The sequence below is a fragment of the Mustela nivalis genome (assembly GCF_964662115.1).
Source record: "Mustela nivalis genome assembly, chromosome: 6".
In the NCBI taxonomy this organism is placed as follows: Eukaryota; Metazoa; Chordata; class Mammalia; order Carnivora; family Mustelidae; genus Mustela; species Mustela nivalis.
The window spans coordinates 91,357,526-91,382,038 of record NC_139025.1 but is presented as its reverse complement, the minus strand read 5'-3'; the positions used below and the strand labels follow the sequence as shown (position 1 = coordinate 91,382,038).

The following is a 24,513-nucleotide window of genomic DNA, read 5'->3' as shown; positions in this document are numbered from 1 at the left end:
GCTGGGATTGAGCCCAACATCAGGCTCTCTGCTCAGCAGGGAGCCTGCTTCCCCCTCTCTCCCTGCCTGCCTCTCTGCCTACTTGTGAGCTGTCAGAGAAATAAAATCTTAAAAAAAAAGGAATGTGGCATTCTAATAACTGATCAAAAAAAACTATCTTTAGTGGCTCATTCTGCCTATAGCATTCCTTCCTCTAAAACCTCAAGAATATCCACCATTGTTGACATGATTCTTTTCTTAAACATTTGTAACTTCTAATAACTTAAAATATAAATTTAGACAGATTTGCTTGACAATTTGGGTCAAATTCTAAAAGGCCCTTTGAATTTCATCAGATTCAGACAAGTTATTTTCCAGGTTACCTTTAATGTCTATGCTAAATAAATAACATTTACACACCAGACAAAACCATTATAGGCTTTTATAAGAATCAAAAGTTAAGAATCCAAGTTAAATATACAGAGGTACATCAACTATTTTAAATTATAAAATCAAGTGTGTGCATGTAAGAAATCACCTTGATTAAAAATTTCCAAGCTTAATTATTCCTCCTTAGATAATTTTAAAATTCTCTATCAGACAAAACAGCGAATGTATTTGTGCAAATTAACTTTAAAAAACATAGTATGGCTCAAAAGTCAACAATTATTTCTGCAGCATCATTCTATAAGAGCATACTTGGGTCATTATTCTGCTTTAGCCGTTATTCTTAGTCCAAGTGAACACACTGTACACAACTACAGACAATATAAACCTAATTATTCTGCCCCACATAGGAGTACTAGATGAAGAGGCTATTGAAGGAAGTTAATTTTTAGGGATTTTGGCAAAAACCATAAATATCAATGTAATTTAAGAAATAAGATTTGTAAGGCTTATCTTTTCCCTTTATGTTAGAAATTTCTTGTAGAAACCTTCTCTGACTTAGGAGGAAAAACAGGAAATAGACAACTCGTTCCACTTTTTCTATCACACGTAGTACAAAATTCATACAATTTTCAAAAATTGATTTCTCACAAACCCAGCCAACAATTTCTTTCAAAAAGTAAAGTATAACCTCTGCTTTAAGAGATCACAAGTTTAAATACTGCCGTAATTAAGAAAAACAAGTCATTTATACAAGCATAAGAATTCAAGTTGCTTGTTAAGTGAAACTAAAATCACTTAATCTTCCTGAGCTAACAAACTAACATGCAGATTATCCTGCCAGTCCTATCACCACCCTCTAATTTTATTTATAGTAACAAGTATTAACATCTGTCAATCACAAGTCTACAGGTTTACTCGTTGGTAGTAGCTGACCTTTGCCAATAGGATTTTTTGGAGAACCTTTATACCAGACCCTTTCTTTTTCTGATGGTTTCCTAAGGACCCTGTTATTTATCCCAGGAGAAGAGCCTGTATTATTATTTACAACAGATTTTAATATGTCATGATTTGTCAGGTCATCCAAAGGAATCTTAATTTGGCCATCGGATACTACTTCCTGTTTACAAACTCTGGAAGACCCAAGAGAAGCAGCATTCTTGGAGTCTGGGTGCCTCTTCATCCTTGAGAAAGACTTGTAAGTTAACTCCATGCCTGATTTTGAAATTGCATCACTATTTGGCTGTTCACATGCTGTAAACTTCAATTCCTTAGGACCTGACTTGGTACATGAAATCAAGGAATCCTTTGATGTACTTTCTAGACCAGAGGAAAGAGCACTGTCACAGCTTATGGATTTAACCAGAGGAGAAGCCGCATCACCAAGACTTGCCAATTTCTGCCTTGCAGGTTGTCTGCTGTACTCCAACAAGGAGTTAATCCTTCTGACAGACTGACGGACAGGTGTACGCTGAAACTTAAGAGGTGAGCGAACTTTGGTTCTGTTTGTTTCATTGAGAGAAAGCTTATTAAACCACTGTATGTGGTCTGACACCCTTCCGTGCTCTGCCACTTGTAAGCTCGCAGAGCCGGCTGTGTGGCAGGTTTCCACCAGTGACGGCTGCCGGACGATTCTCATAGGCCTCGGTTTTGGCAAGTTTGTTCTATTACATGTAATTTGCTCTGAGGAAGAGGTGTCAGCTGGATCCTCCCTAGAAGTTGCACGTTTCAGCAAGTTCTCTCCAGTCATATTCTCATTCTCATTCTCCTTTAACGGAGCATTCAGCTTGTCCCTTGTGGGCTGCTGATTCTTTATGTGTTCATCACTAGGCAATTCTGGCTTGAGTGAATGATCTCTAAGTATATTCGAATGGATGCTTTTCTCATATTCAATCTTCGTAGGACTTGAGTAAAATGTTATAGTTGCTTCTCTATCCAATTTCTGAGTTTGATGTAGTGAGATGTCTTGTTCTGAAAAACTATTTTCATCTGTTTTAGTCTCATGTTCATTTGATTCTATCACAGTCAAATCATTAGTTTCAAATAGATTTTTCTCTGGGCTATATTCTATAGAAGATGTTTCATTTAGCTTCACTTTCCCCACATTAGTTACTGATGACTGCCTGTGATTTATCAATGCATGAAGATTACTTCCGGATTCAGAAAATGCTTTCTGAATTTTCACCAAAGTCTCTGTGGTCAAGTTATTTTCATCCCCACTAAGAGAGCTTCCAGTTTTGTCATTATTATGCTTATCATGTACACTAGAAGGAGTGAGTCCAAATGAACTAAGAGGGGACTTTTCAACCGTAGTATCAGGCTCCAAAGAAGAGCTTTCCACCTCAACATTTCCCTTGATTGGAGAACCTTCACTTGCAGTTATTTCTTGAAAACTGGAATTACTTGGTCCGGTCCAAGACATCCGGTAACTTGTTCCATCTAGACGCTCTGGAGTTAATAAGTTTTCCTCAGACTTACTGATCTTTTTTGAACCTAAAATAAAGTAGTTCAGCATTTTTAATCATTTATATTTGAAACATATTTGAAATACTATTCAAATACATAGCAGATAAAGGTATTGGGCATTAAATTTCAATAAATTAAGGATTTGTTAAAAGAAATAATTTTTTAAATAAAAAGGTCAGTTAGTTTTATACTTATAAGCATCTTCCAATTGTTCAGACAAAAATACAATGCCAATTCAATTATTTTCACTATTCAAACATGAATTTTAAATTTCTAGAACAGTAAATTAAGATATTTTATGATAAAATAACTGAAGCTTATATGTCATTATATCTAATTATATCTCAAGAAAGCCAGAAAAACTTTTTCAGAAAAGCAATGAGAGTAAGCTTTTTGAGTAAAATTAAAAATATCATGTAACTCTACCTTTCTTTGTTAATCTTTCATCAATATCTGGGCTAAAAAGCAGACCTGTTTTTACAGACTCAATCCTATTTTTTAAACTTTGTTGATTTGCAAGTCGTCGACCAACATTTTCACATCGATCGACCCCAGAACACCCATTCTGTACAGAAAAGAAAAATTGAAAATGTTTTGATTAAGAAATAAATCTAGTTAATTCAAATACTAAAACAAAGTAAATTTTTATAGTTATCAAAATCCTCTACAGCTGATTAAAAAAGGTAAATAAAATTAAACAATTTCATACCAAACACAAATATACTTGCATGCATGTTGACAAAAAATGTAAGCATTTGACTTGGCTATTACTTGATATTTTATGACCTAAAATAAAAACAGCCTCGCATATTAACTAAAATAACTTCTTTTGTGATGACTCTGCGCTAGGACCTGCTCACAGCAGTGAGTGAACAAAACAAAACAAACAGACCAAAATCTTACCCTCAGAATTTACATTTTAGATGGGGAGATTTTGAGCAGGACAAGAAAAACGGTAAATTACATTATATATTTTACAATATACAAGGTGAGAAATGTTATCCAGAAAAGTAGAGCCGAGTAAGACGGGTATGGTGGGGTGTCATTTTAAATAGAGTGATCAGAAGATGATTTGTGAGTAAAGAAAAATGTGAGAAAGTCATGAAGATAAAAGAGGAAAGAACATTACCCCAAAGAGAATAAAGGCCAGGGTACCGTCCAAGACTGAAAACAGGTCTGGCACATTTGACAAACAGCAAGGAGGCAAGAAGCTGAGTGAGCAAGAGGGAGTGGGTGAGAAGAGGGCTCAGAAAGAGGCAGGATGGTTCCCGTCCTGTGGAGAGGTACATGGAAACATAAGAATTTTATCTTTTTTTCAGAAAAAGATTTTTTTATCTATTTTTTTAAATCTATTTTTTTTATCTCCTCATTTCACATGAGGAGTCACTGGAAGATTCTGAGCAGAACAGTGACAAGGATCTAAAAGGAATTTAAAAGGATTATTTTGGCTGTAGTATTGTAGCAAGGTAGACGCAGGCAGACCTACTAGTAGGAACTTATTGCAGTAATCCAAGTTGGAGAGGCCAGAATTTATAGAACATTAGAAATGTAGTACCAGTGAGAATTGGTCAGTCTGGATATACTCTAAAAGCAGAGGAGACATAAGATTCCCTAATGGTTTACACAGGATGGTGTGAGAAAGTGAGGAGTCAAGAACGCCTATATGGTTTTTGGCCTAAATGACTAGAACAATGAGTTGCCATAGCAGAGATAGTGAAGACTGCAGGTGGGGATGTGGTTGGCAGAGAGAGGGAAGGGTGGAGAATTAGCAGCAGTGAAGAAATACACCTTGCGAGCTCTATTTGGGACAGGTTACACCTGAGCTATCTATTGGATGGCCATCAAGTAGAGAAGTGAAGTAGACAGTTGTTAAGAAACAGTCAAGTTGTTCAGGAAAGCATTTTGGGCTAGAGATAGAAACTCAAAGTCTTAAGTAACGATATGATGTTTAAAGCAAATGAGCACCTTGAATGAGTAGAAACAGAAAAGGGAAATCCAAGGACAAAGCTTTGGGCATCACAATGTAAAGAAATCAGAAAAGTAACCAGTGAAGGAAGAAAATCATGAGTAAAGTGCCCTGAAGTAGGGAAGGAAAGTATAACAAAGAGGAGCAAGTGACTAGCCAGGTCAAATGCTGTTGACAAGTCAAGTCTAACAAGGACTGTTATTTGTCAACTGGTTTGAGCACCACTGAAATTCTGGGTGATCTTGAGAGCAGCTGTATTGAGTGTTGGGGTTCAAAGCCTCATTGGAATTTAAGCAGAACAGAAAAGGAAAGGAGGGAACAGGAGATATTAATTCATGTGTAAGAGTGTGGTATAAAGGGGAGTAGAGAACGGGACAACAGCTAGAGAAGCAGGGTTGAGTGTCTTTTACCATCCAGTCTACAGCTTTATGCTAATATGAACATCAATGAAATGCTGAAAGACACTTACCATGTCTTTGCAACTTTTCCCCAGACTAAATTTCAAACGAAGAGATCTTCGGACCTTTTCTTTACGACTGATCTTAGGAGAGAAGCAGCCTGCTTTTCCTGATTCCACTCTAAAAAAGCATGGGATTAAAAATGTCAGCATTGGGGCACCTGGGTGGCTCAGTGGATTAAAGCCTCTGCCTACGGCTCAGGTCATGATCCCAGGGTCCTGGGATCAAGCCCCGAATCAGGCTCTCTGCTCAGCAGGGAGCCTGCTTCCTCCTCTCTCTCTGTCTACTTGTAATCTCTGTCAAATAAATAAATAAAATCTTTAAAAAAATTAAATAAATAAAAATGTCAGCATTAAAAAAAAACCAAAACTGTTTGCATAAAAACTGGAAGCATTCTTACAAAATGCAATTTGAAAGTCCAGAGCAAATTATATTGCTAGTAATTAAACAGAGTAATAGTTTTCTAAAATCAGTTAAGTTTTAAGATACCATATATGAACATACTATATTTGTATAATAAATGGCCTCTCCTGTTTATCACAAGAGTTACTTCATCACTTAAAAACCAAAATCATGGGGCTCCTGGGTGGCTCAGTGGGTTAAAGCCTCTGTCTTCGGCTCTCTCTCTCTCTCTGCCTGCCTCCCTGCCTACTTGTGATCTCTGTGTGTCAAATAAATAAATAAAATCTTTAAAAAAAAAAACCCAAAAACCCAGAATCATTAGAATAGACTAGCATTAGGGTGCCTGGATTGGCTCAGTCAGTTGAGAGTCTGACTTTTGATTTTGGCTTAGGTCATGATCTCAGGGTCCTGGGACTGAGTGCCTTGATGGCTCCACACTCAGCGGGGTGTCTGCTTAAAGATTCTCTTTCTCCCTCTCACTCTGCCCCTCCCCCTAAAATACATAAGTCCTTAAAAAAAAAAAAAGAATAGACTAGCCTTTAAATAAAAGGAAATTTAAAAATCACACATTATCAACATACAATAGAATTTTCTAAGCAAGCAAAGTGGCCTCAAATTAGAAATCATTCTCTGGAGAGCATATAAACAGCAGTCTGACTTATAAGACAATAAAGGCAGAGGGAATTTTTAAAAATTGTGACTCAAATATGATTCCCAGCAGAAAAACAAAATATTTTATTAACTATATACTCCAAATGTTTATCCAATGAAACGAAATGTCCTGGACTTATTACCTGCAAACCTTTTTGCTTGCAATCCTCTTACTTCGTCTTAGTACACCTGAACTGATCAAGTGGTTTCCACTGATGGCAATGGGAGAGAGTGAACTCTGAGATGATCCTTCTGGGCTTGTATCAAAGGGAACTATAAAAATAGAACCACATGAAATGTACCACCCATACTTCCTTTTTAATGTATAAAATATTAATAGCAATTAGATTTCAAGGCTTAATTTCCAACCCTATGCAACAACAAAATCACATATTTCCGGGTAGAAAATTCAGAAGCCAAATAAACCCAATTCAACTTAAAAAAAAAAAAAAAAAAAAAAATCAGTTTCTTACACTTTAGTTGCCAATTAAGTGTCAGACTAAACATGACCTTTATATTAAAGTTTTGCTTTAACCTCATTTAACAATGGATTGTAGGGGCTCCTGGGTGGCTCAGTGGGTTAAAGCCTCTGGTTTTGGCTCAGGTCATGATCCCAGGGTCCTGGGATCGAGCCCTGAGTCGGGCTCTTGCTCAGCAGGGAGCCTGCTTCCCTTCCTCTCTCTGCCTGCCTCTCTGCCTGCTTGTGATCTCTGTCTGTCAAATAAATAAATAAAATCTTAAAAAAACATATTAGTAAATATAAACTACATTATTGTTATTTTTCTCAGTAATATAAACATGGTGCTTGGTAATAAAAACTTATATGTTATTGCTCCCTAAGTTATTAAAATATAATTATTATAATTAGATTAGACAAATTTTGAAACTGAATCTTTCAGGGTGCCCGGGTGGCTCAGTCAGTTAGTTAAGCATCTAACTTTGGCCCAGGATATGATCTCAGGGTCCTAAGATGGAGCCATGCGACAGGCTCCACGCTCAGCTCCACGCTCCCTCTCTCCCTCCTGCTCATACTTCCTCTCTCAAATAAATATAATCTTTTAAAAAAAAAGAAGAAAAAAGAAAAATGGTGAGTTAAAATAATAGGATTATTATTTAATAATTAAATTTAATTAATTTTTAATTTAAAAAATATCATTGATTAAGCAGGCTTATACTAATGTTCCAGTAACACAAGAATGTTTAAACTACTTTTTAGGAGCTTGGAGAGAAGGAAGCAAGAGGTTCATTTCTTGGAGCAAATATTACAATGCAAAGACAGATAGAATTATAATTCATATTGGCCATCTGGAAACAGTCCTCCAAAGTGGAAAATACTTTAATAATTAAGAAAACACTAAGTTGGGGCACCTGGATGGCTCAACTGGTTAAGCATCACTCTTGATTTCAGCTCAGGTCATGAACTCAGGGTCACTGAGGTCAAGCCTAGTCTCAGGCTCTGCACTGAATCTGCTTGAGATTCTTTCTCTCCTTCTCCCTCTGCTACTACTCTTTCTCTCTCTAAAATAAGAGAGGAAACACTAAGTTTAAAAGAATTTAATTCTCAAATAAATTAATTAATAGAATTTAATTCTCCAACCTCTGAATACTGAAAGAAATACAGACAAAACTTCAGAGTTCTTATCATTACATTTTAACAAACTATACACAGAGAACATGTGAAGGACCATAAAAAAACAAGTTGCTATTCTGTTTGGAAAATCCAAACTTCCTGGATAACAGAAACCAAAGGGAGGCTTCTGGAAAGATCTAACTTAGCCAGCAAATTTAAAGGAAAACTCTCAACATTGTCTGAAATCAATAAAAACCTAAGAATTAGAGATCACTCACTTGTTGATGATATAGGAGACAAATAGAAGATAGAGGACTCTGGGCTTAGTTAGGATTTCATTTCATTTTGGGTTGATCATAACATTAACTTATAAGATTGACCATAAGCCAACTTGTATTCTAAAGGAGCCAACTCAATCTAAGACCATACTAACAAAAATCTGATAGTCAAATTGGCAAAATTACATCTTTCTCTGGAGGCTCTGGTTGGCCATGTTAGGAACTTATAGGTCATTTGGAAGAAAAATGGCTGAGCTGGCAAAGAATCTGGAAACTATGTCATAAGGAACAGCGTATACCAAATTATTAGAGCTTTTATAAAATCTACTTGAGTATAAAACTAAAAAAATGCCCCCCCCGCCAACTACACAATGGTTCCTCCAATGGCGGTACCCCACAACTCCATGGACCGGAAAATCAAACTTTTTGACAACCTCAACAGGAGACAGCAATACAATCATAGCTATAGATCACGAAGTAACTAAAATAGAATTCAGGATATCCCATCACCTAAAACCTGAGCACCACTGCTATATACAGAAGCCCAAACTCTCATTCCAAGTTATTCATATCATAACTTTCAATAGGCATGGTCAATCAACATACACATACACACATTTATTATACAGACCTAGCGTCTATTTTAAAAGTTAGGGGGCTTTATAAAAATTAAGAGATTTGATAAACAGAATAAAGCCATAGCTCCTAAAAGGGGTGACATTAATATGAAATAGCACTTTTCTCAAAATACGCATTCATGTTAATGTTTCCAACTCAGTAATATAAATTCTATTTGCTACCTGATACTGGTGTAGAACTGCTACTGAAGAGGTTAGTTGGCAACAACTCAAAGTTAAAATTGTGCTTGATGGACTTCCTCTTCTTACTTGAGAAACCATGAGAGGAATCCACTGGCAGTTTACGTTTAGCATTTGGTGTAAGAATCGTGGGTGAGATGGATACCTGGGCTGAAAAAAACACTGTTTTATTTTATTAACTCTATGGGGGAAAAAAAAGCTTTATATAATTTCTTCTTATAAAGCTATTACTTAGAGCTGACCAAACAATGAGGGATTATGTTTATATTACCAAATATATCAAATTAATACCATCCAATTATTTAAAATGATAATAGGAAAGGCACAAAGAGGCAAGATTAATAGTAACTTAAACCAAATAGACTGAAAGATGCATATAATCCACATTAAAGAACATTAACATATGGAATAAAATCATAATCAAGGAGCTCAAACTGATCTACATAATAGTTTTGCTTTTTATCATAACTGAGTATTAACCACATAATTTCTTCAATCTGAAAAACAAAACAAATGATCATATTGTCTATTATTCTGTTATTGGGCTGACTACTTTCAGCCACAAGCAAACCAAGATAAAAATGGGAATATACACTAATAAACTTCTGGTTCTAAAACAAAAATGAAATTTGAATTATTTTCACATATTCAACAGCATCCAACTTACGTTCAACAGAAAAGCATGATTTGAAAGACTAAAGACCTAACAACAGACTAAAAAATTCTTACCTAAAATTTTGGGTTATATACAATGTAATTAGCAATGTCACAACACAGTTATACTACAGTATCTCCATTGAAAATAAGATCTTGATTTGATGTAACCAAAGTAAGTTAGGTAATGGTTACTTTTTGTATAATACACAGAAATTTTCACTTAAAATTAAAAATACACAATACCTACCAATTTTTTCCTGTTGAGGTGTACCAGAGGGTGTTCTGTTAGATTTAAGTTTATTTAATGCTCCACTAACAAAATCTGAAATGCAAAGCACATATAACCATATAATCAATTATAATTTCACATTTACCTACCTTTCACCAGTAATTCATATGATATTTGTGACTTTCCAGCATCTAAGTTTATGTCAGCTTATACATTTTAAAATCACTTAAGGTTATGTGGAAGAAATTATTTCAAAATTGGAAAAAACTAAGATATATTTTGATTACATTCCCTACTTATACACCTCTTTCTCTCAGAAAAAAAAAAAAAAAAAAAAAAAGACATACAATATAGAATGTGTGTAAAACAAAATGTGTATAATGTACAGAAAGAGAATGGTAAAGAAAATCATTACTTGTTGAGGAAGAGAAGAAATGGCAACAAGAGAGAAAGCTTGGAAGGGGAAGCAAAACCTGGACAGTGTTCTGAAGAATCAATACGTGTTCATTCAGTAGGAAGGTAGCATTGGGCAAGGGGAATAGCATATGCAAAAGCATGTAGGTGAAAAAACAGGATTTATGTATACTAGAAACCAGTAGTTTGATACTGCTAGAGCAAACAGAGAGCCGTGGTATGGTAAGAGATAAGTCTTGTGCATTAGACAGAAAAAGGCCTGTTGTCATTTTGAAGAACTTGAACTTCTCCAAAGGCAAAGGGGGACAAAATGGTCAAATCTGCATTTTTTAAAAAATAACCAGCAGCAGTATGACAGAGGATTAGCAAACCATATGAAGGTTGTTCTAAGTATGTTATTTAGTCATTCAACAAATATTTATTTTGTACCTACTATGTGTCAAGCACATGTCAAATCAGACATGGTCTTCATTTTCATAAAACTTATTCTAACAGAAAAAAATATATAAATACCAAGGAAATAAAAATATAATGACAAATGAGATCTGTAGTCTGAAGTATAAATTTAATAAGCTTTACAATGGGGAATTAGAGAAAGTGCTAGTGAGGAAGTGATATTTGAGATCTAAAGAGTGGCAATTAGCCAAGCAAAAGATGAAGATCTGAACTAAGCAGGAAGAGTGCAAATGGAGATGGGAATAAAGGTATTTCAGAGCTCAAAGTGACAAGACTTAGTGATCAGTGAGATGTGAGAATGAGAAAAGAATAGATAAGAATATCTAAAATGCTGATTTTCATGACTGAGTAGACAATGATGTCACCCAAAGAAAAGGAAATTATGCAAGGAAAAATTAGCTATGTCTATGGAACACTGACTGAAATGGGTATGAAATCAAATTGTGGAAAGATCAGGAATACAGAAGTAGATTTGGCAGTCATCGGCCCAGCAATGGTCGTTTTTAAAAAACTGGGTGGCTCAGTCTTTAAGTGTCTGCCTTTGGCTCAGGTTATGATCCCAGGGTCCCAGGATCAAACTTCACATCAGGCTCCCTGCTCAGTGGGAAGCCTGCTTCTCCCTCTCCCACTTCCCCTGCTTGTGTTTCCTCTCTCACTATCTCTCCCTCTGTCAAATAAATGAAATCTTTAAGAAAAAAAAGAGAGAGAAAGAAAGTAAATGAGGTCATTTAGAAAGAGGGCAAAGTGTAAAAAGAAAGTCAAGTATAGAAGAATGGAACATTTAAGAGGTGGTAGAAAAAGAAAATCCAAAAAATTAGACAGAACAAGTGGAGGGATGCCTGAGTGGCTCAGTCAGTTAAGTATCTGCCTTTGGCTCAACTCATGATCCCAGGGTCCTGGGTTCAACCCCTGCATCAAGCTCCCTGCTTAGCAGTGAGTCTGTTTCTCCCGAACCCCTGCTTGTGCTCTCTTTCTCTCTCTCTGTCTCATAAACAAATTTAAAAAATTAAAAAAAAAAAAAAAAAAAAAGAACAGGTGGCTAAAGATGTAGGGAAACAAAAGCATAGTGTTATAAAAAAAACAAAATAAATAAATCAGGAAGGAAATAGTTAAGTGGCCAAAGAGATTCTGAATGATATGGGAATAAAAAAGTACCCACTGGATTTAGTGATATGGAAACTGTGACTTCAACAGTAGTCTCAGGCAAAAATATATCCCGAATTTTCAGCCACAATAAAACATAAAAGTTCTTTAAATATGTCTGTTTACCTGATTAATCACCATATATGACTCAAAATAAAGTTCAACTATAGTCCACTTGTGTATTACTTAAAATCTTACACCTTCAAGTGAAATAGGTACAAACCAGGAGACTGAATACCTTTGAAGAGCCAAAAATAGGCTATGGTCTAACTGGCAGGTAACGGCTAATAAAGCCAATCTTCATGGCACCTGAGCAGACAAACAAAGTTAATATGGGGAGAGGAAAAGAAGAAAAATGTAAGCCAGAGCTGAAGAGAGAAGAAACAACTGAGCAGCCACAGCAAAAGACACCACACAATTAGAATAGCACAGCAAAATCAGAAGCATGGAAAAACTATTCCCTCCATAATTTGAAACCATCCTGACTGCACCATGGGCCACACTGCAAGTACAGACCATCTTTCTAGAGAAATGGAAAAATATGTCTCCTGACATACGTATTTCAGGAAGTATCAGACCATTAAGAGCACATTAATCAAATCAGCTCAACAATGTACCACTGACCATGAAAGACACTTATTTAGCACAATAACAATATGGAGGAGCACGCACACTAGTAAGCACAGGTAAAACCAGGAACATATGATAAACCAAATCCTTCTTACTTATAAGAGTTTGCCCATGAAATACTATATAGATTCTTGGGCAAAAGTATTACTGAGAATTGCCCTACCCAGCATAAAACTATGCTAAACTAAGTAAGTTTCAGAATATCAAAAATAAAAGTAAAAGTTCCTGGAGTTTGGTTGCACAACAAAGTTAATATACTTAACAGTACTGAACTGTTCACTTAACACTGGTTAAGTGTTACACATTTATCTATAATTTAAAAGAAATCAAAAGATTCTTCAAAGCAAATACAATCAGATCACATGGATGCTTGTAGCATTGCAGAGTGAAATGAAAAAAAGGCTATGGGCATTAAGGAGGGCATGTGATGCGATGAGCACTGGGTGTTATATACAACTGATAAATTACTGTACGCTACACATCTGAAACTAATGATGTATTACATCTTGGCTAATTGAACTTAAATTAAAAAAAGGGGGAAAAAAGCTAGCTATAACACACAAAAAGTAAATACTAATGGTCTAGAACTCCTGAACAATTTCAAATTGCTAATGAAATCAATGCATTTTAATGGTGCTTTACAAATGCTATCTTAACCTGTTTGATAAAGTACCTCTGGTTTTAAGCCAAATATTAATAACTTGACTTAATGTATTCATTCTGTATTTTATGCCCATTAAGTAAAAAACACTCGGCTGGATACAATGTATAAAACATGGCCTTTACCTCCAAAGAGCATTAAATATAATAGGTAAGAGAGTCATGAATGAGGAGTAAATATAAAACCATATAAAAACTGTCAAAGTCTAGAATATTATGGAATGTCAGTGCAGAAAAGAGATTATTTTCCCACTAAAAAAATAGCAGGGGTGAAGCATGCCTGACGAAACACTTAAACTGAATTTGACAACTAGATATAATTTGGACAGCAAGGGTAGATGGAAGTAAAAACATTCTATCAATAAATAGGATAAGTAAAAAAACAAAACAAGGTGTCTAAAAAAAGATAAAAAATGCAGTTGGACTCAAGTACAGTAAACACTGCACAAATCAGAGAGAAGAAACAGTAGAAAGGCATGCTAAAGCAATCCTATGAAAGACCTCTAATATCAGGCTATAGATATCAGTTTTATCAGTGAAGTTTCTGATGAATACTGTGAAGACATGGCTGGAATTATATATTAAGAACATCAGTCTTGACAACAATAAGCAGGGCAGATTCAATGAAGAGGCATGAAGATCAATAAGGAGATTCTTACAGTAAAGATGATCAGTATTATTTCATCAGTAAAGATGAAATACCACAGACAGCATCTTACAGAACCTGAAAACCATGAATATAAATGGTACATTAAGAGTTAGGCACCCACAGTTTAAAGCCTGAGTGACTAGAAAATGATGGTGCTGTCAACAAAAAGAAGGAATTCAAGAAGAACCAGTTTAAAGCGGGTGAAGATGATCTTTTCAAAATGCTGAGCTTAAAGCACCAAAAAAAAAAAAGAAAAAAGAAGTGAAGATATCTTCCTAGTAAGCTGTTACTAAAGTGAAACTGACATTTGCGAGACAATATTCACCTATTCCCATGTTATAAATGAAACTCTAGGAGTGAATAAAATCATAAAGGAAAAGAAGGCAATAAAGAGGCTCTGTGTCTAAGAATACCTGCACTTGGGGTAGGAAGTTTATGGGATGAAAGTATTTGTTCCGAAAATACACGTTTAAGTCCTAACTCCAAGTACTTGTGATTGTGACCTTATTTGAAATTAGGGTCTTTGTAGATGTACTCAAGTTAAGAAGAGGTCATTAGGATAGGCCCTAGTTCAATGTAACTGGTGTCACTATAAGATGAAAACTTGGACAGACTGACACCCAGTGAGGAACCCATGTGACAACAGAGGTAGAGATCGGATGCAGCTGCAAACCAAAGAATGACAACAATCAACAGCCACCACCAGAAGCTAGAAAAATCAAGATTAGTCCCTATAGGTTTCACAGGGAACACGGCTCAGACAACAGCTGGATTTTAGCTTTGGGAGGCTTCAGTCTACTTAATCAAGGAAGTTAAGAAATCTTACAACTGATTCCATCATGACGGAGCTTTAGGTCTTTTTTTCTCCCATGGTAATGTTTCCTTCATTAGTTAGTTCATACTTCTAAATGATTCACATCACTATTTCAAATCATGATCTTATGCCTAACTGTTCTCTCTACTCCCAAATCTGAGCTCACCATGATATCCTCCTAATCCTTAGGATAAACCTCTAACCCTAACCCTAACAGATTATTTCTACCCTACACAAATCTTTCTTTAGAGCGTCCTTCCTACCTACTATAGAATACAAGTATTCTGATGCTCTACCCAATTCCCCTGGACTCTACCGATTTTTTTTTTTTTTTTAAATTTTATCTATTTGTTTGACAGAGAGAAAGACCACAAGTAGGCAGAAAGGCAGGCAGAGAAAGAGGGGGAAGCAGGCTCCCCGCCGAGCAGAGAGCCCGATGTGAGGCTCGATCCCAGGAACCTGAGATCATGACCCGAGCTGAAGGCAGCGGCCTAACCCACTGAGCCACCCAGGCCCCCCTCTACCGATTTTTCAAGAAGGTTCAGTTTGGTTTCTTCTTTGGAGTCCCTGATCACTACAACCCAGGGAACTTTTCTCTTTTGAACACGTTTCACATTTATGCTAGAGATTTAGCATTAATATTAGATTGTATTGTCATTTTGCTTTTCACATGCACATGTCATGTTTTTCCAACTATGCTCTAAACTAAGAAGGCACACACCATAGTGTGTGCCTCATTACATTTAAACACACTTTAGAGAAAAGCAAATTGCTATACTTCCACAAAGTGAGACTGCCACTGCCACTTACCTCCTACACTTTGTCTTCGCTTTCTTTTACAATCACCAGGAGTTTCACATTCACCTTCTTCAAAGCCTTCTAATGACGGAGTAGCACAGAGACCGTCAAGACCCAACATAGCTGGTATCTTTTCCTGGATAAAATCTGGAACATGCCCTAAACAAAAATGTTCAGAGTTAAAATTTTTCAAAATTTTTCCTCTACTCTCCTTCAAAGTGTTCAAAGAGTATATACCAAAATGTTCAAATAGTATATGTATTTCTAATAGCTGTCTTCACAGTTCAACTTGGGGGAATATGGGATCTCCTTCATTTAAACTAATCCTGTTACTTTATAATGTAACTACCTCTTACCAATATCTGATGCATAATCAATGAGAGTCTTCACCACCGCAGCCTGTAATCGTAGCTTTTTTTCTGTGTTAGCAGACATCTTGTCATGTCCTTCACTTGTCTGAAGCAGATTTGGTGCAAATATTACTGCAAGATTGCTGCTATCCATCTTATTCTCACTGGACCTTAAGTGGAACAAGGTTTTCTCAGAATGAGCCAAAGTGAAACATACAGAGGTAAAATACCATTTTGAGCACACTTTGAAGACTTCTTACTTTATCAGTCAAACACAAGTCAAAATAGTTATCCTTTATCTACCCATCTACAGAACCAGAAATTGCTTCTGTGTGCTTAAATATACATCATAAAAACCATGTTAACTAAATAATCCACATTGTTTTTCCACACAAATTGAACATGGATATTTGATTTTCAAACCCACATACAGAAAAATTGTATTAAAAGGCTGCAAGTATGTCTAGAACAAGCAGGCTCACTGACAGCAAACAGAGGGAGGGGACAAATTTGAGAAGCAAGATACAAATATATCAGAAACACAGTCATTCAGTGGACAAAGAATCCTATCAACAACAACAAGCCATTCATAACGATGACCTTAAGACAGTTAAGAAAATACAAATCATTTGGCATATAGAGTATATTTCTTATAGTGAGGAAATTATTTTTAAGAAAAATTTCCATTCTAAATTTAATTTTAAGTTATTAACTATACCAGCAAATCTATCTAATTAACAAACTGTCATTTCCTAAGACTTTTACTTACTTACCTAAGGGAAACATTCCTGAGAAAGTTAAAGAAATATCTTAATACATCAATTGTGTGGTCAGCCATAAGACAGGAGAGCAACATTGTAGCTTTACTCTTCTCCTCTGTTCCTAACTGTTGAGCTTTGAAAAATGCTTCATGCAAATCAGCTGGAAGGATGGGTTCTGGCAATTCTCTAAAAAACTGCTTAAGAAGTCCTGCAACATCACAAGGAGGTGCAGAAGACAGGCAACTTTCACCATGATCCAGTTTATTCTGAAATAAATATAATAATCTTGAGCATTTGAGGGCTTAAGAGTTTACTGCGAATAAGATATCCCTTTGTGTACTTTAGAGAGCTTTAATAAATTTTGCTTAACTCTTGTTTTAATATACATCATGCCATTTTAGAAGGCTAAAAACTAAATAAAAAAACATTTTTTCATTTCCTATAGTACTTTATAGGAACAAAGGACCACAAATTTGAAAGTACTCTAAACTTTTAAAGCATTATATAGATTGTAGCAATTATTTCATAATATATACATATATTAAAACATCAAGTTGTATACCTTAAATGGTATTTGTCAATTATATCTCAATAAAACTGAAAAAAAAAAAAAAAAGCATTGTATAAATAATGAATCGTTTTTTTTTGAGAGAGAGCATGACCAAGTAAGCAAGCACGTGCTTGTGCATGGTTGGAGGTACAGGGAAAGGGAGAGGAAGAGAGAGAATCTTAAGCAGGCTCCAGAGCCAGCATGGGACTGGACACAAAGCTGGATCTCACAACACATGACCTGAGCTAAAATCAAGAGTCAGACACTTGGGGTGCTTCGGTCTCTCAGTCAGTTAAGCTTCTGCCTTTGGCTCAGGTCATGATTCTGGGTCCTGGGATCAAGCCACACATCAGGCTCCCTGCTCAGTGAGGAGCCTTCTTCTCCCTCTCCCTCTGCAACTCCGTTTGTACTTCCTTGTTTGCTCTCTCTGTCAAATAAATCAATCTTGAAAAAAAGGAGCCACTTGGGCACTTAATCCTGTGTTAATTCCTTTTTTAAAAAAAGTTTCTTTTGCCATGAAAAAGGCTCTTTGCAAATTAAATTTCTGTTAATAATTTATGCAATAGTTTTAATATTTCAATTCTAAAAACCAAATAAAAAAGTAGTACAAATGAAAAATTATAGTTCAAGAATATGCTTACCTTTAGGGCTCTTAGACGAATAACAGATCCTGATTTCCTAAAAAGCCCCTCTGTATGAATATGCTCTTCTAAAGATGAGCAAGCATCAACAAGAAAACTGAAAGAGAGAAATCTTTTCAGGTGGCTGGATACACATCTTACTAAATCTTATTCTTCTATCAAAGTACATGGACCAAGCACTATCCCCCCTTTGGAAGTTCCGATGTCACATATTTCTTCAGACTTTGTGATAAAAGGTTAATTCCAGTTGTTTTTCTTGCTTCCTAAATTCTTCTGTCCAGTTCATCTTTTTTCTGAGACAATTTCAGTAAGCTCGCTTTAATCCAACATCCTTCTTGATCCTAGTTCATTTCTCTGTTTCTAGAGCACAAGATGTGTCTTTTTTACTGCCTTTACTTCATAACCCAGTCTCTCCTCAACAGTCTCCAATCAGACTTGCACCCCTATTAGTTCAGCAAAACAGATCTCATTTTTAATATCATGTAGATATTTAAGTAGATATTAAGGTCCTGCCAGCATCTGACACACTTAACCACCCCCTGCTTTTCTTGAACAAAGCTCTTTTTCATGACATTTTTGGTTTTCCTGCTGTCCCCCAACTATCCCTTCTCAAACTCCGTTTCTGACTTCTCTTTTTCTGTCAGGCCTCCTCATGCTAGTATGACCCCAGGCCCTAAGACCTTCTTTTTTTTAAGATTTTATTTATTTGACAGAGAGAGAGAGAGCGCGCACGCATAAGCAGCAGGAGTGGCAGGCAGAGGGAAAGGAAGGAGCAGCAGGCTCCCCACTGAGGCTGGAGCCCAATGTGGGGCTCAGTCCCAGGACCCTGGGATCGTGACCTGAGCCGAAGGCAGGTGCTTAAACAACTGAGATACCCAGGCGCCTCCATAGCTTTAAATATCTATCATCTGTTACATTTGCCCCAAAATAAGGCAATGTACTTTTCTCACTCTAACACTGCCTCTCAGAAAAGTCCGATACAGCCTCATCCTTACAATCCTTCTCATACTTAGAGGTGTGGGCTCTATTTCTTTGTACTGAACAACTTTTTTTTTTTTTTGGTACTGAACAACTTTTAATCATCAATGTTGGCTTTAGTAGTTAACAACTGATACTACAAATTAGAATGGATGTCAGCAGCAAGCAACTGATAGCATTGTGCTGCTACACAATGGCTGAATGTCACAGGGGGTAACTGACAGAATTTAACTTTTGTCTGTTTGTTTAAATCAGGCAAAGAAATTACAACAAAGATTTAGTCATCTTGATTGGGGATATGACTTTGCAATTCTAAAGGTAGAAAATCATTAAATAAACAAACCTTTTATAGGACATTTGAAAAGCAAAATAGTAAGTGCTTACCTGATAGAGATTGTCAATCAACACCTATATGCTGAATGAGAGAAAACTGTTCTAAGGTTGCAAGATATTCAATAAATGCTTTTGGACAATGCATCAGTTAAAAACTTAGGTTACTGAACTAAAGTAGCCAGAATGAACCCTACGTTGGACAGAGGGAAAATGAATTAGTACCAGGTCAGATAGTTGCTTTGCATGCTTCCTCAAACTATTTAAAATGTTAACTTCTCTACTAATTTCTGATGCACTTAGTCTAAAAGGTTAATTTTAAATAGTGACACAGGAAAGCTCAAGTGTTACGTAATTTATATTCGGAAATACTTTATTTAATCTTAGCTTAAATGTTCTTTTACCCACAAAAGAAAAAGAGGGTAGTGGTGGGGGAGGGGGGAGGAACAGACTCTTAGAGAACTGCTAGGTCAAAACAAAAGTTTAAGTCAATCAGTTATTTATTTTTTTATTTATCTTTTAAAAAGATTTTATTTATTTGAGAGATTGCCCAAGCATGAACAAGCAGGGAAAGGGGCAGAGGGAGAGAGACAAGCAGACTATCCACTGAGCAGGGAGCCCAAAGTGGGGTTCCATCCCAGGACCCTGAGATCATGACTTAAGTAGAAGTCAGACACTTAGACTGAGCCACCCAGGTGCCTCTCAACTATTTATTTTTAAACGTCTAAATACCGGTTTGAAATATTTTTCCTCATCCCAGACTTAGCTTACCTTGGAATGTGTCCATATTCTGGTACAACAGAATGGGGCAATGCATTAAAAGGTACTCCAAATATTTTACCCTAAAATGGAAAATTCAGTTATTCTAACACAAATATTAGGCATAAGGTAAGTTTTCTTAAATATTAAGCAAATTTAAAACATCAGGAAATTTAAAAAATAGAAATAATTAAGAAAATAAAAATATTACAAGTAACTTTGATAAAGAGTAACAACTATATGGTAAACATTCCCTTAGGCACTGGGAGCACAAAAATGGTCAAGATAAAGTCATTGTGGGTGGGGGGGGGATGGGTGAGATAGATGAAGGGGATTAAGACCACACTTATGATAAGCACAAAGTAATGTATAGAATTGTTGAATCACTATACTGTACACTTGAAACTAATGTAACAACTGCATAGTAGTTGTTCTGAAATTAAAATAAACAAATAAAGTCATTGCACTAAAGCAACGTATTGCATTCCATCAGTTTCCATTCCCATAATGGAAAATCAATCCAGTTGGTCCTCAGTCAGGAAATCCTTAAACAAAATTTGGCCAAAACACTAACATTTTCTAAAAATACTATGTTTCCTTCAGTAACCTTATGAAAACTGACTTTATACTTTCCTCTGTCACCTTATAAATATTAACATGAACAAAAGGCTAAGTTGATTGGTAATGGTAGTTCTTGTCACTCATTGAATACTTCTTACCTTCTTACAGGTACATTTGAGGTGGGTTTTGTTTTTTTTTTAAAGATTTTATTTATTTATTTGACAGAGAAAGATCACAAGTAGGCAGAGAGGCAGGCAGAGAGAGAGAGGAGGAAGCAGGCTCCCTGCAGAGCAGAGAGCCCGATGTGGGACTCGATCCCAGGACCCTGAGATCATGACCTGAGCTGAAGGCAGCAGCGGCTTAACCCACTGAGCCACCCAGGAGCCCTGAGGTGGGTTTTAGACCAGATTTCTTTTCCACACTCTATGGAAAACTGCCAGTCAAACTGTTCTGACCAAGGCAGGGATTCCACAAACATTTAATTCCAATTTCTTCAACTATTTTGAAAAATATTTTTTAAAAGTCATATTCAAATGTATTACTCATACTCAAATTTAATACATTAAGATCCCAAGAGTAAATGTGTATGTTACACACTTCTTAATAAAGAACCTGCCACTATCTTTATGCATGTATCTGAACTTCCTAAAAATGTATCATTGATTAAGAAGGTAGTAGTTTGCACTGTACTTAAATACAAGCCTATATATATCTTATACAAAATTAAATACGTGGGTCTACCCAATCTCATAAACATTAATTTAGCTTAGATGTATCTGCTCTCCATGAATGCACTTGAAGCACTGATGTTAAGAAATCATTCAGCACTGTTAATTATTCAACAGAGTAACAAAATCTTACTAGTCTTTTTCAAGCATCTGGCTCCCTTTAAGTGATAAATATAGTATAGAAGACAGTATAGTGCTTAAAAGAGTGTGTTCCTAGTGGCAAGGCTGCCAGAATTTAAATCCTGGCTCTTCCACTTATTAGCTGAATGGCCTTGATCAAATTAATTCTTTATGCCTCAGTACCTTCACATAGGTCCTAAGTCAAAGAGTTACAGAGAAAATTAAATAAATTAAAAGATGTAAAGCATTTATATTAGTCTCTCACATAGTGTAACTATTCAAAGAATATTTGTTGCTGTAACAATTACCATTTCTAGGTGAGCTATTAAAAAAGACGCTAATGTGGAAAACCCTTTTTTTGGGTAAATCAGAATTTTCTTGATACTGTGCACCCAAACAAAATGCAAAAATCAGATGCTGAAGCTGATTATAAGTCTACAGAGGTCTTACTTACCTAGAACTCGGGGTTTTTTTTTTTGTCAAGTGTATTATTCTCAATATTGGCCTCACGATAACAATTTCATAAAATAAAACGAATAGCACGTTTCTAAAATTTTATATACTGCAACATCACTTACAATTTTACCTTCAAAAGATTTCTAGCACTTTTCTTTAATAGCTCAAAACTATTATTAGCTAACAAACACGAAAGAGCCAAAGAAATCTAGTTTTCAAATATAACTTATCCTGTTCCCATTCTTATAAAGATCTTCTGTATTTCTTTATTAGACTGTTTCTATTGTGATTTCCAGCCTACCAATTAGGATGTCAACCACTGATTACCATAACAACTATCATTAGCGGAATAAGTGGCATGTGACAGGTACTGTTCTAGTCCTATCTACAGATCTTACCATTTTTAAATCCCCTAAATAACCCAAGGAGAGATACTATTATACTATTATTTCCACTTTATGGAGTAGGAAACTGAAGCACAGGAAAATTAAACAGCCCAACCGCTTACATCTACAGTAGGAGTAAAGCAGGATTCAAACTCAGGTCTATCTGACTCTAGAAGTATGTATGAATTTTTTAAAAAATTTTATTTATTTACTTGAGAGAGAGAGAGAGTGAAAGAGCCTAAGCAGGGATTGGGGAGAAGGAGAAGCAGGCTCCCCACTGAGCAGCAAGTGGGACCGGGGGCTGGATCCCAAGACTCTGGAATCATGACCTGAGCCAAAAAGACAGACGTTTAACGGACTAAGCCACCCAGGTACCCAAGTGAAAAAATCCAGATTCAAATTTTTTCGTATATTGACAAACCAACTATATATTTGAAATCTTGAAAAAACGGTTTTTCAGTCAGAAGAAATCACACTTAGTTTATAAATATAAATATGTATGTTGTCAGTAAGCTGCAAACAACAAACTTTTCTCCAGAATGTATAAGCAATTAAGAGGTATACAAATTAACTGTGTTAGTAGCTTTCTTATCCAAGTACTTATTTTCTCAGAAATTGTAAATTAAGAGCTATGCAAATTTTATTAGTTTTCATCTCTAAATACTTAAAAAATACCATATAATTAGGCAAATACATTTAAAATAACCTGCTTTATATTCAACTTATTTTTCACAATGAAATTCTTGGTGATACAGTAGATCATAAAATTTCATTCAAAATCCCCTTACTTCGACCACCCTCAGATCAAATAGCTTTTTAATTATCCCATTGTGCCATCGCAACTTACTCACTTTAAAAAACAGCTTTATGACCCAAAAATTACCAAGCAGCAAGCTTGTTTTTTTCAAATTAGTGAACACGGAGGTATTATCTGAAGCCTATTTCTAATACTCTTTCACACCTTATCTATTGACTCATTTAGAAAATTTATTGATCCTCCTTGTCCCTTTACAAATTATATTCTAAAACAGTGGTGGTGGTGGGTAATGTTCCTCTCTCTTCCCACGTGGTACTTGTTCAAAATAAATTGGCAGTATCTGGAGATATTTTTAATTGTCAAAACTGGGAGATGCTACTGGCATCTAGCGGGTAGAAGCCAGAGATGCTGCTAGACATTCTACAATGCATAGGACAGCCCCTAAGTCTCATCTCAAATAGATAATTTTCTAGTTCAACGTGGTGAGGTTGAAAAACCCTGCAACTTTCTCAGTGATCAAAAATCCCTGTAAAGAATCAACAATGTCATTCTTTAAATTTCAGTAGTCGACCAACTGGATTGAGTAAGTCACGCTTAGCCACATTCTCATTGGGATCCACATATAAACATTTCAGCATGAACCATAATAGTGATGGTAAAGGGTGCCCCCCCTTTCTTTTTTTTAAACCCAAACCTCTTCCCCCAGAACTTACCACTATTTCCGTGGCTGCTGTTTCATGTCTCCTGCGATCGCAATGCCCACGGCCGCTCTTGACCTTAATGCCATAGACCGCCCGAAGCTGCTGCAACAAGGCCAACCTTACCAGCCTTCGATCCCACATCCCGGACGCGTCGCTCACTCTCCGAGGCAGGGTCTGAGTCCTGCCCCTCGTTCGCCACCAGGTCTTCCAATTTCCAAACACTCTCAGGTTTGCACTGTGCTCCGCTGCCTTTTGGCCAAGTCTGGCACTGTTCCGGCCCCGGGCCCCAGCCACTTCCACAGCTTTTCCCTTGGTCCTCTATCCACTTCCACAAACCCTTCTCCTACTTCCCTCTGATCTAACCGCACCTCACCTTCCCCTCACTTACACCGACCTTCTTCCTCGTCACTTGATTCCTTCAGCTCCTTACACACACTTCCCTTCTTTCTTCCTGATTCTTTCGGTTCCTTGTCCGACGCCTGTTACCAGCTTCTCACCACTTCCGGACACTTCCTAAGATCCCGTTTCCTCCAAACCTCACTTCGCCCTCGTCCTTTCCCAACGGTAAAGACCCTTCTCCTTGGCCCTTCTGCCCCGGCAGGCTCAGCCGGGCGTTGGTCTCTCAAGTCCCGGGGCCCCCAGCCCTAGCCCAGCCGCCGGACCAGCCGGCTGCTCAGGCGCCCTTTCCAGTCCCGGTCCCCGCCCGGGCTGGTCGCCGCCGTCACCCCGTTTCACAGGCTGCTCCTGCCCTCCCTCAGCAGCCGGCCTGCGGCCCCCGGCCTGTACATCCCGGTGTGCTCACTGAAGCCACGCAGCTCCCCTCATGCCTCCGCCTCCGCCTTCTCAGCAGCCCTGGAGCCACCACCGTCCCACCCTCACTTCTAGCCCAGGCTCAAATGGCAGCGCCAAACAGCGCTCCGCGCTCTGATTGGCCCGCGTCTCGTTTCAAAATCAGGACCTCAGAGAGTGGCCAGGAGCTGCCTGTCTAGTGAGACAAGGGCAAAGGGGGT

At 36.9% G+C, this 24,513-nt stretch overlaps 1 protein-coding gene across 1 annotated transcript; it reads right to left on the bottom strand.

Annotated features, from left to right (window-relative positions):
- Positions 1-346: 346 nt before the first annotated feature.
- On the bottom strand, positions 347-24,429 carry LOC309866531 (rho GTPase-activating protein 11A-like). Its single transcript, XM_082734311.1, has 12 exons — positions 23,516-24,429; positions 19,807-19,877; positions 17,728-17,824; positions 16,549-16,802; positions 15,782-15,945; positions 15,438-15,584; positions 9,880-9,954; positions 8,958-9,125; positions 6,453-6,582; positions 5,268-5,376; positions 3,259-3,397; positions 347-2,859 (listed from the first exon to the last, which is right to left on the bottom strand). Exons 1-12 carry the CDS (start codon positions 23,642-23,644, stop codon positions 1,265-1,267), a joined length of 3,078 nt encoding a protein of 1,025 aa, XP_082590437.1. The 5' UTR covers positions 23,645-24,429; the 3' UTR covers positions 347-1,264.
- Between the last annotated feature and the right edge of the window lie 84 nt (positions 24,430-24,513).

Excerpts from the sequence above, each read along its gene's own strand:
- LOC309866531 (XM_082734311.1), bottom strand. The coding sequence starts at position 23,644 with ATGTGGGATCGAAGGCTGGTAAGGTTGGCCTTGTTGCAGCAGCTTCGG. Across the intron at positions 15,946-16,548 it reads CTCAGGAATGTTTCCCTTAG|GTCCAGTGAGAATAAGATGG; the intron begins GTAAGTAAGTAA and ends GTTCCACTTAAG. Across the intron at positions 15,585-15,781 it reads TGATTATGCATCAGATATTG|GGCATGTTCCAGATTTTATC; the intron begins GTAAGAGGTAGT and ends ATTTTTGTTTAG.